Raw genomic sequence first — 14317 nt, forward strand, 5'->3', positions numbered from 1 at the left:
AACAGGTGCAAGTCAGTCCACACAAGGCTTGCCGGGTGGTTTCCCTGACCATAAGTCTGCTACCAGGAAACCCTTACGGAGCAGGAAGATGAGGAGGAGCATGGGATTTCCTCAGAGCAGGGAGGTACATGGATGGCACCTGGAGCTTGGCTGTGAAATAAGCAGAAGAGAAGACACTTTGTCCTGGGCAGTGGGGGTTATGAACTGCAGTTTGAATGGATTCTTAAAATGCTACTAGAGGCTAGAGAGAGACTAGAGGCTGGGTAAACCTCAGGGACCATGTGCTTCCTGCATCACCAGTGCTTTGTGTCCAAAGTGCTCATCCAGGTAAGTTGGCAGCAGTGGCTGCAGATTGCTTTAAACATTTCATGGTTTTCATGGCCTGTTTTTATTTTGCAAAAGATGCCGTGGTCTCGATGTAATGGCGAGTGTTCTCCAGGATTCAGGAAGACTTCTATCGGAGGAAATCATCTCTGCTGTTATAACTGTGACCCATGTTCTGAGGGGGAAATATCTTCTAGACCAGGTAATTAGATATTTTCCTTTAGAGAAATTAACATGGAACCTAAACTTACAGTATGTGCCCTTAACCATATCATAAGTGTCTGATTTGATTGCCCTTGAGCAAAGCTGAGCTCTGAATGGTTTCCGTGCACAGCTACAACAGTTCTGCTCTAAGACACCTCTGATAAATGTCCCCATTGTGCACCACTTATAGTCCGATATAAAGGATCAAAATCACTGAAAGTTCAAATGCTGATCAACTAGTAACTTTGTTATTTTCCACATAGTTACATAGCCTGTACTCTTAGTATATCTGATCTGCACTGTGCTGGTGGATGAAAGGGAGTATCAATCATTTCGAGCCCTCTCCATACAGCCTGGGTGTTTGCAGCATTTTGCCAACCACAGCTTTATCGAGGATAATAATCAACTGCTGTTACAGCCCCAGGTCCCATTGAGACTCCAGGACCTGTCATTTGCCCTTATCTGTAACAATCTGTCTCTGGCAGACTGATACTGATTATGAGCGGATCTGCTATTTACTCCAATATTTTATACTGCAGTATATGGTCTTAGAGTATTGATCAACAAGAGTCTCATATGTACCCACAAAACAAATATCAGAACAACAATGTAGACAACTTCAGACATTCATGGCCTCATGCCTTCTATTATAATAATCAGTGTGTATCAAAATAACCATCTTTAACATATATTTAGTTACAAATCAAACAATGTGAATAAAATCTTACACAATGTAACTCAGGATAGGAAAGCAGTGGGACAATGGCACACTTACTTAGCCTTTGCATTCCTTGACCAGAGGTACTCTTTAAAGTTCAGTCCAGGTGGGTGTGTTGAGGTATCCCGGATGAGCCCCCAAAACTAACTAGTAATTCTCAACAGCTAGGTTAAATTTTGTAATGGCCGACAATAAAATGATAAAATGTAAAATGATATGTGGCTGATATCATATTGGCAATATCTTGTGGTTTGGACACCTGGAATTGTTCAGTTCCCTAAAGCTAGACATTAAAAGCAGAAATCTGATGCCTCAATAACATCATAGAATGTCCGTGGACTTCTACATGTATTCTGAGGCCAGGATAATTGTGCAACAACTGACTGGGGTAAAGATGATGATATACTTCTTTAGCAGACAATACATATTGGTACATATGAATAAAAACACATCAAAATGGTATTTATCACAATGACAAGAGTGATCAGACCCCCCAGGGTTAAAGTACCCTAGGGGTGCTTAAAAATTTTAAAAAGAAAGGAAAAACCTAAAAATGTAAGTAACTCCATTTCCCTATTGAAAAATGTATCAATGGGTGGCAAAAGTATTGATCTATCAAATAACAAAAACAATTCGTACTGTGGTGAACCCTGTAACAGAAAATAACCAAAATTTCTAGAATGACACTTTAACAGATAAAAAAAAATCACAACTTGTTCTTGTGCAACATTGTATGTAAACATTATTTGTGTCCAAATATGGTAAAATGAATGTCTTAGATGAAAATGTTTTAATTATTAAAAAATCCATGTAACTTCCATGTGATTGTACTGACCCAAAGAATAAAAGTGTCATTTGGAGCTCACAATGAAAGCCGTAAAAGTAGAGCCCATAACAAGATGGCGTGAATTTGTTTTTTTTTCATCAGTTTCATTGCATGGGGCTTACCAGGGATTTCTTTTTTTTGACTGGAAAATTATCGATGATTTCCTGATGCATCCAACCCTTTATGACAATCCCCCGCTTACTGCAAGCATGGATAACACTTACTTATAGCTCCAGGTACTGTGACTGTGGTAATCTTCTTATATTTGTTATCCATGGCCTCCTTCCTTCTAAAATCAACTTTTAAAATTATGCTATGGAGCCTGATGGCCTCTGGTGGGTGATTCCAGAGCCCCTTAGTACTGTAGAATTACTGGCTGAACAAATGAGCAGGGCATGTCTCACTCTACCCCCTGCTCTCTCCCTCCTCCCTCTGCCTGCTTAATCTAACAGAAGCAGGAAGTGCTCTGCACAGTGTAACAGCCACTTGTGCCGCTCCCTAAAATGTACACCACGAGTAAGACTGGGCCCCTGGCAAACAAAACATGCGCTGCAGTGAATGACAAAGGGAATACAGGCTAATACCTGAGGCTCCCGCTGCTGCTTTACTTGTCTAAGCCTCTACCGTCACCACCAAGCCGGTCCACACCATCCCAGGAAAGGATTTAGCTTTTTTCCCCAGACAATGGAGAAATGTGAATGTTTTGCTCACCCATCAGCCCTGGTCCTCAATGTAAAATTCTAAGTCTTTGATAAAGAAACCATTTAAAAGAGATTAAAAAATGTTATTGTGCTGAATGTCCCAAAATACATAATTCCCTGCCGCCATTATGTTTCTTAGCAGGCCATCCTTGACCAGCACCAACAGGCTGGGAAAAAATCAGGTGTGCACTGTGCAATGCCATTAGTGGCAAGGTGCAGATCACAACTGATGTGTGGACAGGGACATTAAACCTCTTTAACCCCTTCCGCCTCAGCCCTTTTTTGTTTTTGCATTTTCATTTTTCACTCCACAACTTCACAACTTCGATAACTTTTTTATTTTTCCCTCTACAGAGCTGTGTGAATGCTTGTTTTCTGCGTAACAAATTGCTCTTCGAAAAGGTGGTATTTAGTATTCCATGCCATGTAATTGGAAGCTGGAAAAAAATCTAAATGCATTGAAATTGGTGAAAAAAACGCATTTCTACTGTTTTCTTGTGGGCTTGGATTTTACGGCTTCCACTATGCTCCCCGAGTGATATGTTTTCTTTATTCTTTGGGTTAGTTCGATTACAAGGAATCCATATTTGTATAGGTTTTTTAATGTATTCATACATTTGTAAAAATGAAAATCTCCTGTACAAAAAAAAAAAAAAAAAACGTGTTGAAAAACCTCATCTCGGCTTATACATCAATGATAAAAAAAAAATTAATACTCACCCTCCGGTGTCCCCGATATTTCTCGCGGCTCCCGGCAGCTCCCCGTGTCTCCTCTTCTGTCTTCTATCTTCTCTGGCCGGCAGAGTCGCGTCCATGCGTTCTGAGGGCTGTCGCCCACTGTGATGCAGTGCTGTTACAGCTGATAATGTCATCAGTGGCGACAGCATCGCATCACAGTGTGCGTCAGCCGGCAGATCGCATGGACGTGACTCTGCCGGCTAGAGAGAATAAAATATAGAAGAGTGAAGAAGCCGCCGGGAGCCGCGATGGGGATCGGGAGCCGCCGGGAGCTGCGATGAACATCGGGGACACCGGAGGGTGAGTATTATGTTTTTTTATCTGTATGCTACACAGGGGCAGGCTGTATGCTACACAGGGGCAGGCTGTATACTGCATGGGGCAGGCTGTATACTACATGGGGCAGGCTGTATACTACATGTGGGCAGGCTGTATACTACATGGGGGAAGGCTGTATACTATATGGGGGCCGGCTGTATGCTACGTGGGGGCTAGCTGGCTGTATACTACATGGGGGCTGGCTGTATACTTGAGTCAATAGGTTTTCCAAGTTTTCTGTGGTAAAATTAGGGGTCTCGGCTTATACTCGGGTCGGCTTATACTTGAGTATATACAGTATATATTTTGCCACTAATAACTTTTTTATACGTTGGTGTACAGAGCTGTGGGTGGTGTAATTTTTTGTTACTTTTGATGGTGTTTTCTTTTGATCACTTTTTATAGAATTTTTTTAATTGATCAAAATGGCAAAAAAAAGTGCCATTTTTTTATTTGGGCGCTATTTTTCGTTACGTGGTTAAACGCAGTGAAAAACTGTTATTATATTTTGATTGATACTTTGTTCTTTAATGGATTATATTCAGCATAGAATTAATAACATTCTAATGGAGAATAACCACTATTTAAGAGTCAAATAAGTATTAGTAATGACAGAGAAACATGCAAGCTGCTCTTACACTGCAGTCCAACCAACAGTTCCCTTGAATAGTGTAGACATGCTTGGTAATGGCTGTGATGATATCACAGGTGCTCCTGCTTCCCCTCACACCAGCAGCAGCCTCACTTACCTAGCTGCGCTCCAGAGATGGTCTCCTAATTTCAGCAAGTCGGTCCCAGCTTCCTAGGGTGCACAGGCACCAGCCGTTTGAAATTTAAAGGGCCAGCACACCGCTAAATGGCGCTGGCCACCTGACAAACTATTAATGTTCAACCTCTTCCTTTCATCCCTGCCAGATCTTTGTGCTTCTATGCCTGAGAGAAAGCTTTGTTCCATGCCCTTTGCGATTATCCTTATTTCTTGTTGTGACCTCAATTCCGTTCCTGACTTCACTCCTGTTCTGCCTGCCCTGACCTTCTGCCTGTTCCTGACCACGCTTCTGCCTCACGACTTTGTTCTATGCCTTGGCCACCATCGTGTCTGTGGGGTGACCTGGTGGTACTAAACCGCAGCAAGTCCTACCCGCTTTGCGGCGGGCTCTGGTGAAAACAAGGTGCCACTTAGAATCTGCTCCCAGATTCTATCGTTAGCTGTGGTCAAGTGGTGGTCCAGTAGGTTGAGCTTTACAAAATTCTATGCCAGTGAGACCCTCACCCTGTTCTGCATCTTCTTCTGACTACACATAGCTTAATGACCACTGCCTCTTCCTCTGAACTCTCACTGCCTTTGAGCCATGTTGGGTCTAGTACATCTTCATCACCCCTCAGATCATCCTTCTCCAAGCTTTCACCGCTGCCTTGACATTGAAGAAAGTTGGCACCTTGGTTTCATCATCACGGTAAATGCCATAGCACCCCTCACTGTAATTCTAGCCTCTCCAACAAACACTAGCCTTATTGTCTTATAGAACACTGGAATTAACAGTATTATTTCTTTTTTTATCTTTATATATTACGTTAATATTTTAAGTACTTTCCTAAGTCCAGCCTTTTCCTGTCCCTAATCAAATTTTCCCCTGATATTCGTACAAACTTGCTGAACACAAATTTCAACCAATCACCTCATCACTACTGCTCACCTTCGACAATCCATAACTTTAGTTGTTTTTCTGTATATTAGTGTTTATTTCCTAATGCCAGGATTTAAGATTCCATGCTGTGAACTAGGGAGCTGGAGAAAAATTCTAGATGCAGTATCATTGCTAATGAAAATGCATTTTCATTATTTTATTTTGGTTGTGTATTTACAGATTTTAATATGGACCTCAAATGAGACCTACCCATTATTCTCATGAATAGTACAACCTCTGTAATACCGAAAAAATTGGATTTTATTATGTTTTAATACATTTAAAAAAATTTAAAAAAGAATTGTCAAAAGAATTGTTCCAGCAGAGGCAGCTGTGGGTGTTGGGGATGAGTATTTGCTGCAATATGCAGCAAACACCAACCCTGCATAGAGAGGACAGAGCCTGTAAGCTTTTTCAATAAACCCGTCTTGACACTGTCCATAAAATTACAGAACACATCGGGAGGGGGTTAATTAAATTCCCCCCAATAGGAGGTTGGCTGGGAACAAATTTAAAGGTTTAAAATTTCTCTTAGGGACAACCAATCCTGCGAGCAAGTAGAGGATTGGTGGTCAGAGAAAGGGTGCTTGCAGCCTTTTACAGGTGGCTCTTATGTAGACATAACATGTAGCATTTAGAAAAGCTGCTTCCTAGATATGAGATAAAATTTTTGCCAAAGTATTTGAAGAGAAGAGAAATATAGAAAGGGACACATTTTGGGTGATTTTCAGAAAGTTATGACCTAATATTAAAAAAAAGAATATAAGCAAAGACTGGACTATCTGAAGGTATAATATGTCCCAATAACACTGTATGTCGTAATATATGTAATAAATTGAGTGGGGTGTTTAGCATTCATATGCCTGCGCATACTGGTGGTAGTTAACCTAGTAGTGGTGGAACCCCTGCTGATCTTGGTGTGGCACAGGTTGCACACCACAGTCTGTCGGTTATCAGGTGTTTCTAACCTCCAGACTTCTGAAAATCTAGCCCTCGCCATGGGAGCTTGACTACGTGAAACATTTGGCGTTTATGCACCAGCTCTGGCCCTGCCTCTCCTTCTGGCCCCACTACTGCCTCTTCCAACCTGTTCTCGTCAAGGACTCGCCTCCGTCTCAGATATATATTTTCATGTATGCATCAACAAAATTCTATGTGTTGATATTTATTAGTTTACATTTTAATACATTTTAGACAGTGACACCTGCCATCCGTGTCCTGAAGATCAGTGGCCTGACGAGATGAAAGTGAGGTGCATTCCCAAGACCTACGAGTTTCTATCCTACGAGGAGGACAGTTTGGTTTATATATTTTTAGCACTTACCTTATTTTTTTCTGTGGTGACATTGTTAATATTAATAAGTTTCATCTATTACTGGGACACTCCAATTGTTAGAGCCAATAACCGGACTGTGAGCTTCATCCTCCTGGTCTCCATCTTGCTGAGCTTCCTCTGTGTCTTCTTCTTCCTTGGTCGTCCAGTGGACATCACCTGCTTTCTGAGACAAGTATCATTTGGGATCCTCTTTACCATTGGTGTCTCTTGTATTTTGGCCAAGACCATCACAGTCTACGTTGCCTTCAAAGCCACCAAACCTGGAAGTTCCTGGAATAGACTGGTCTCACTTAAAGTATCTAATTCTGTGGTCCTGGTGGGTTCTTCTATACAAGTTCTCATATGTGTTATGTGGTTGTTGTTGTCCACTCCCTATGTAGAGTATAACCATCACACGTATCCTGGGAAGATCATCATTCAGTGTAATGAGGGGTCAGATATCTGCTTCTACTCCATGTTGGGTTATATGGGGCTCCTGGCAGCTGTGAGCTTTGTTCTGGCTTTCATGGTGAGGACATTACCGGACAGTTTTAATGAGGCCAAGTACATCACCTTCAGCATGCTGCTGTTCTGCAGTGTCTGGATCGCCATGATCCCGGCTTATCTGAGCACCAGAGGGAAATACATGGTGGCTGTGGAGGTATTCGCCATCCTGACCTCATGTGCTGGAGTTCTGGGTTGTATGTTTTTCCCTAAACTTTATATTCTGCTTCTAAAACCAGAACTGAACTCAAGAAACATCATTCTGGAGAAAACAAAGTTATAAGTAGCTTAAAAAAAATGTTGAAATATGATAATTTGGAATTTTAAACCCTAGAGGACATGGTTAATGTCTATTAAATCCAAAAAAAACATAAAATCAGTTTTCTAGATGTACAGTATGAAGGATCTGGGTCCCCCTTGGACACTCCTTACTCCAGGGGGAACACATGTAAATAAGCTCTGAGATGCTCATCCTCTCTGCCATCACTGTCTAGCATCAAGATGTTGGTACAACATCGTATGTTTTGTTCTCAGGTACAGTAATGCCTAAACCCACCACCAGGGTCAGACCATGTTCTTTCAGATAACTTGAGCTAGTGTAGCATACAAATCTAATCCTAGCTGGCCTAATCCCCTTGACCGTGGTCAGACAGTGGAGCATATATGTGAATCAGGGCAGAAAACCGAGTAGGGTGTTGGTGTTGTAGTCAAACAGCTGACCATCTCTGAGGCTAGAATTACCTAGATATAACTACCATTGACTATCTCTAATATAACAGTTTACGGATGAATCCCCCTGTATCCAAGGGGGGAAGAAACTCATCAAGACACCCTTTTGCCGTACTGAAAGTGAGGAGGAGACACCCTCGATATATTCTCTGCCTGTGTATCAGTATATATACACCTGTAAGCTGATAGCAAAGCCATTTCATTTGAGATGGTCATTTAGTGACATCTGACATTAGGATTTAGGATTAGGAGAATGAGCAGAACCAATGGACAGGACCATCAGTCTACAGATACATCAATACTCCTTCTTTCGGTCCCTCTCATGACAGCATTAGAATTAATTAAAGATTATTGTTTATATCGTGTTTCAATTCTTTTATTTAACAAAAGTTCCGTTTTATCCATCTATTACTCCCCACAGGGATTTGTGTTTAGTTATTCAGGGTTGAGACGTTACCAGTTTATCCTTAGTGAATTAGGATTATTTCTGTTGGACACATTTAACTTCCTATTGATATGATTTACTATTCCATGCAATTTACTGGAGTCCTGGGAGAAGATCCCAATGTGGTGGAACTGACAATCATGAGGATCACGTAGATAGTTATGTAGTTTTGTTATATCTTAAAACTGTTAAAATAATGTAAATAAAATGTCCGACGTGTTGCCTTATATTGATAGCTGTAACTTTTTGTTGTTACATTAACTGTATGGTATGGATATTTTTAGATTTTGAAAGATCATGCATTCATATTATACAGTTTTGACTCCATTTAAATTGCATGTAATCCTGCGTCACAGCCGTTCTCCACATGTAATGTTCTACACTACATGCTTTGGGTAACACGAGGATGATAGCATAATGGATTTCCCTGCCACCGATTTCATGTAATTTTTCACATGTAGTTTTCCTTCAAGGTAACTTTAAAAAAAATGTCTTTGTTCCTCCTAATAGACAGTAGATTCAAAGTTTAAACGGTAACCATAAATGTATTTGATAAAATTTGTGAACTCCTTGAACTGCATGAACTCCTATAGTCAGTTTCTCTATAAAATAACTTCTCCAATAACTGTGACTGAAGGATTATTTGATGAAAATACCATCAGTTATTCCCATAGTGTGCGCTGCCATCACTATGATGTCAGCAAGCAGCTCATGTCATGGTGTATGTGACGAGACCTCAAGGGGAGCCAAAGACAGAGCTGAAGCTGGACAGAAGAGGACCTGCGGGTGGCATCGTAGATAAAATGCTAACGTTGGGTGCATAGGTGTGGAGATCCACAGATGCACCAATATTGCCAAAAAGAGAGAGGAGACAAAAACGGCGAGAGATTCCAGTGTATTCTACTGGGAGTGAGATATATGTAAAGGAGTGACTCTCGCCTTATCCAGTATAAAATGGAGCATGTCATAGGTCAATTAAAGAAGAGGAGCTGCTGCCGACGGGACTCCTGGTGCGGGCATCTAGCAATGATGGACTTGGCAGTGTAGTGAAGATCCACGAGGTACTCGAGGTACTGTCCCACTCCTGTGGGCGCTGCTACACTCAGTGAGTTGTAATCATAAAATATTTTTTAATAGGAAACACTGCGCGTTTCGGCTCCGGTCCGGAGCCTTCGTCAGGTGAGAAATTACATACAATTACATGTAATTTCTCACCTGACAAAGGCTCCAGACAGGTAGTGTTTCCTATTAAAAAATATTTTATGATTACAAGTCTATCTACTCACTGAGTGTAGCAGCCTCCACAGGAGCGGGACAGTACCTCGAGTAACTCGTGGATCTTCACTGCGGGGGGCATCGGAAAGGTGAATTTAGAGGGGTTTTTTATACAAAAAGTGATTGAAATTAAAAAAATGACTCACACTGTACACCAGATATATAGTAAAAGTGTTTATTGGATCTAAAACTGGACCATACGAGTAGCGCACAATTCTATGTTCAAAATGGGAGAACGTATAGGACCTGCAAAGTACATAAAAAGAAATATATACCTAAATCTTTACTTAAATTCTATGTTGTATACTGTGTGAACTATGTAAACTAAGTAAACATATCTCATTAAATGCATTTAAGATCACATGCTGGGTGAGGAGTAGGGTGGCACTGAAGGGCGCAAGTGCCCACCTCTACAAAAAGTGTGAAAAAGACTAAAATGATGAAATATAGTAAAAATAGCATAGATTATAAAATATGGATTGTAAAATCATAAAATCATATGTGTTCATGAAAAAGTCCAGAGAGCGAATTCTTTGTACCTCATATGCTTCTTGTAGACAAATAAAAATTAATTGTTGTACTATTGAGCTTTCTATCTGTCGGGGAGGTCTGATGTTTTTCCAAATCAGACTGTAAATCAGAATCCGGACGTTCAGGATATACCGTAAATGTCGCGTTCTCAGTTGTAATGATGATCCTAAATCTCAGCTCGATGCAGGTGCCTGTTGTAACATTAGTTGTGTATCATTTCTGAAGCTCAGAATCAAGAATGTGGAACCCTGCACAACAGCAATATCACCAATGTAAGGTATAAACGACACTAAGGAAGATCCATAGAACCAGAAACAAAGGGGTGTGCCACTATAAAATAGTTACAAATTCATAATTTTTATTAGAACATACAACCAATACACAGACAATACCCTAAAAACAATTAAAAATAGTACCAAAGTACATGCCATGTAATATCATGTTAATGGTGCTCTGATAAGTACAATAACAAACCTCTCCTGAATGGGTAACGTAAACCAAGACCAACCCAATAACAAAGTAAACAAATTCAAAGCGCAAGTGCAAATCACCAGCTGTCATAAAAATGCTGAGCGAATAAACCGGTGCCTGGATCAATTGTTCCCCAAGATAGTGGTGAAGAAGGTGCAAGGCAATTCCCCAGAATACATTACAAGTTATCTGGCTTTGAGGCCGCATGGTGTAATGTCAAAAAGGCGGGTACAGAGATCAGAAGGTGGAGGGCTCCCCACGCATTATGTCTCTCACTGGAGACTTCCTCAGGGTTAAAGATGCCCCCATGCCACCAGGCTCCCCTTATATACCCCCACAGCACTCACCATCAGACGTAGCGGTCAGCGTGTTAGACGCGCATGCCTACTGCCGGTACTGGAAATGATGCAATTGTAGAGATGATTCTAGCTGTCAATCAGTACAGGCGCATGCGCGACTAACTTAATCCAAACACCGGAAATGACGAGGTGCCGGCCACAGCGCTGTGTAAGTAAGTATGGTAACTAGGCAACACGATGCTACAGAAAATAGGTAAATATGCCATTCTTCATGCCGGCAACAGATATGTATAAACGGCGATCTCGAATTATGCGCCAACCCTATCTCAAAGTACATGGATAAATAATAGATCTTTCATTATAAATCGTGCGTCTGCATAAGTCTAGTATTCAATATAAGATGAGCAAAAAATAAATAGTGAGAAGAACGGAGAAGAGGGAAAAATAAAAAATAATAAAATAGGATTGTTGTGCCAAAGCGTCTGAAATGTAAGCTTGTTACACAAGAAGACAGTCCTATACATGTGAGGAGACACTTATGTCATAACAATAGTTAATAGAACGGTAACAAGGGCCCCCGGGCCTCATTGCTGAGATACCCAAATACGTGATATGTGATGATGCACCCAAAATAGAATATTCAAGACGCGGTAAGTATAAGGGTGTCCAAAAACCAGTGAATAGTAATTATTGACGTACTATTCAGATTGAAATGACGCAAGAGAGAGAAATTATAGATGGAACATATATTATGTACGACGCAAATACATAGAAGCCATATATGGTGGCCAAGAATGGTGCCTGGAGGCTGGTCAAGCGATAACCAAACTATAAAAATAAGCTAACCTGGTATTTTCCATACCGGAAATATACACTCACCGGCCACTTTATTAGGTACACCTGTCCAACAGCTCGTTAACACTTAATTTCTAATCAGCCAATCACATGGCGGCAACTCAGTGCATTTAGGCATGTAGACATGTTCAAGACAATCTCCTGCAGTTCAAACCGAGCATCAGTATGGGGAAGAAAGGTGATTTGAGTGCCTTTGAACATGGCATGGTTGTTGGTGCCAGAAGGGCCGGTCTGAGTATTTCAGAAACTGCTGATCTACAGGGGTTTTCACGCACAAACATCTCTAGGGTTTACAGAGAATGGTCCATAAAAGAAAAAACATCCAGTGAGCGGCAGTTCTGTGGGCGGAAATGCCTTGTTGATGCCAGAGGTCAGAGGAGAATGGGCAGACTGGATCAAGCTGATAGAAAGGCAACAGTGACTCAAATCGCCACCCGTTACAACCAAGGTAGGCAGAAGAGCATCTCTGAATGCACAGTACGTCGAACTTTGAGGCAGGTGGGCTACAGCAGCAGAAGACCACACCGGGTGCCACTCCTTTCAACTAAGAACAGGAAACTGAGGCTACAATTTGCACAAGCTCATCGAAATTGGACACTACAAGATTGGAAAAACGTTGCCTGGTCTGATGAGTCTCAATTTCTGCTGCAACATTCGGATGGTAGGGTCAGAATTTGGCGTCAACAACATAAAAGCATGGATCCATCCTGCCTTGTATCAACGGTTCAGGCTGGTGGTGGTGGTGTCATGGTGTGGGGAATATTTTCTTGGCACTCTTTGTGCCCCTTGGTACCAATTGAGCATCGTTGCAATGCCACAGCCTACCTGAGTATTGTTGCTGCCCATGTCCATCCCTTTATGAGAACAATGTACCCTGTAACATCTGATGGCTACTTTCAGCAGGATAATGCGCCATGTCATAAAGCTGGAATCATCTCAGACTGGTTTCTTGAACATGACAATGAGTTCACTGTACTCAAATGGCCTCCACAGTCACCAGATATCAATCCAATAGAGCATCTTTGGGATGTGGTGGAACGGGAGATTCGCATCATGGATGTGCAGCCGACAAATCTGCGGCAACTGTGTGATGCCATCATGTCAATATGGACCAAAATCTCTGAGGAATGCTTCCAGCACCTTGTTGAATCTATGCCACGAAGAATTGAGGCAGTTCTGAAGCCAAAAGGGGGTCCAACCCATTACTAGCATGGTGTACCGGTGAGTGGCCGGTGAGTGTATATAGACAACTGGAAGGAAAAGACATTGTGGTCCAAGATAAATCAAATGCTTTGTAGAATGAACTTGGTTTGTGAGTTTGGCATTTTTGGTTCTCTCTTCAGGACCTGGGAGATCGATTCTATGCCCAAGGCAAGGGAGATGTTCATATAGAGCGCAGTTACATGCATAGTCATTAAGTGTTGGCTTCCATTGGAAACCTTCCGTTTTTAACAAGAGTTAGGTCAAGTCCTTCAGGTAAGTTGGTAGTTTCCTGACGTAATTTTGAAGGAGGACATCCACATATTCTGACAAGTTTGAGGTCAGTGAATTGAGGACCGAGATGATTGGGCGACCTGGTGGATGTGTCGGGTTCTTATGAATCATTGTGAGATGGTAAAACAGCACTGTCCTCAGGTTTTTGGGTATGATATATCGGTTCTACTTTTTATTTAGGACACCAGACTTGTGGGCTTCCTTTAGCATATTCGTGAGGAGTTTCATGTGCTCTTGCTTGGAATCTATATCTAAGGTCACATAATAATTGGTGTCTGACAGGATCTCTTTAGGATTCCTGTATGTAGTCTTCCGTATTAGGCATCACCATGCCTCCCCCCATGTCTGATGGTTTAATAATGATCTGAGGATTTGACATGAGACCTTTCAGGGCCCTCCTTTCCTTTTGGTTTAAGTTCAATGTTTGGTTGGTTGATCTATCTAGTGTTCTCAGATCTGAGGACACTAAAGAGTAGAACGTGACAACAAAGGGTCCCCGACTTTGCATGGGATTGAATGCAGACTTAGGCTTGAGGTGGGTGTGGATAAAGTTATTGGGCTTCTCTGTTTCTGAGGGCATTTCGCTCTGTGTTTTGTTTTCTAATTGGCCTTTTGCTTCTTTGATGGCAAAGTGGCGTTTCAGGTTGATGAAACCACGATTAGATCAAATTCTTTGGATCTATTTGAGGGACAGAACGAGAATCCCTTACTCTATAGGTTGGATATTAAAGATCTTTACTGGATGTGCGTTTTCTGTGGTTTGAAGGTTTTTCTTTTCACTGTGTTTTCCGCTTCCTCTTTTTCCTCTGCCCTTTCCTTTCTTTTTTGGCCTGTTAGAGGTGGGGTGAATATTGAGAAAATCCCCTTGGGACTCTTTAGGCG

At 41.6% G+C, this 14317-nt stretch overlaps 1 protein-coding gene across 1 annotated transcript; it reads left to right on the plus strand.

Annotated features, from left to right (window-relative positions):
- Positions 1-279: 279 nt before the first annotated feature.
- LOC140129439 (vomeronasal type-2 receptor 26-like) lies at positions 280-7619 on the plus strand. The gene is made up of 3 exons (XM_072150740.1): positions 280-327; positions 403-526; positions 6712-7619. The coding sequence occupies exons 1-3, from the start codon at positions 280-282 to the stop codon at positions 7617-7619; spliced, it is 1080 nt and encodes a 359-aa protein (XP_072006841.1).
- The last annotated feature ends 6698 nt before the right edge of the window (positions 7620-14317 follow it).

The sequence above is a fragment of the Engystomops pustulosus genome, chromosome 1, assembly GCF_040894005.1.
Source record: "Engystomops pustulosus chromosome 1, aEngPut4.maternal, whole genome shotgun sequence".
NCBI classification, from domain to species: domain Eukaryota; kingdom Metazoa; phylum Chordata; class Amphibia; order Anura; family Leptodactylidae; genus Engystomops; species Engystomops pustulosus.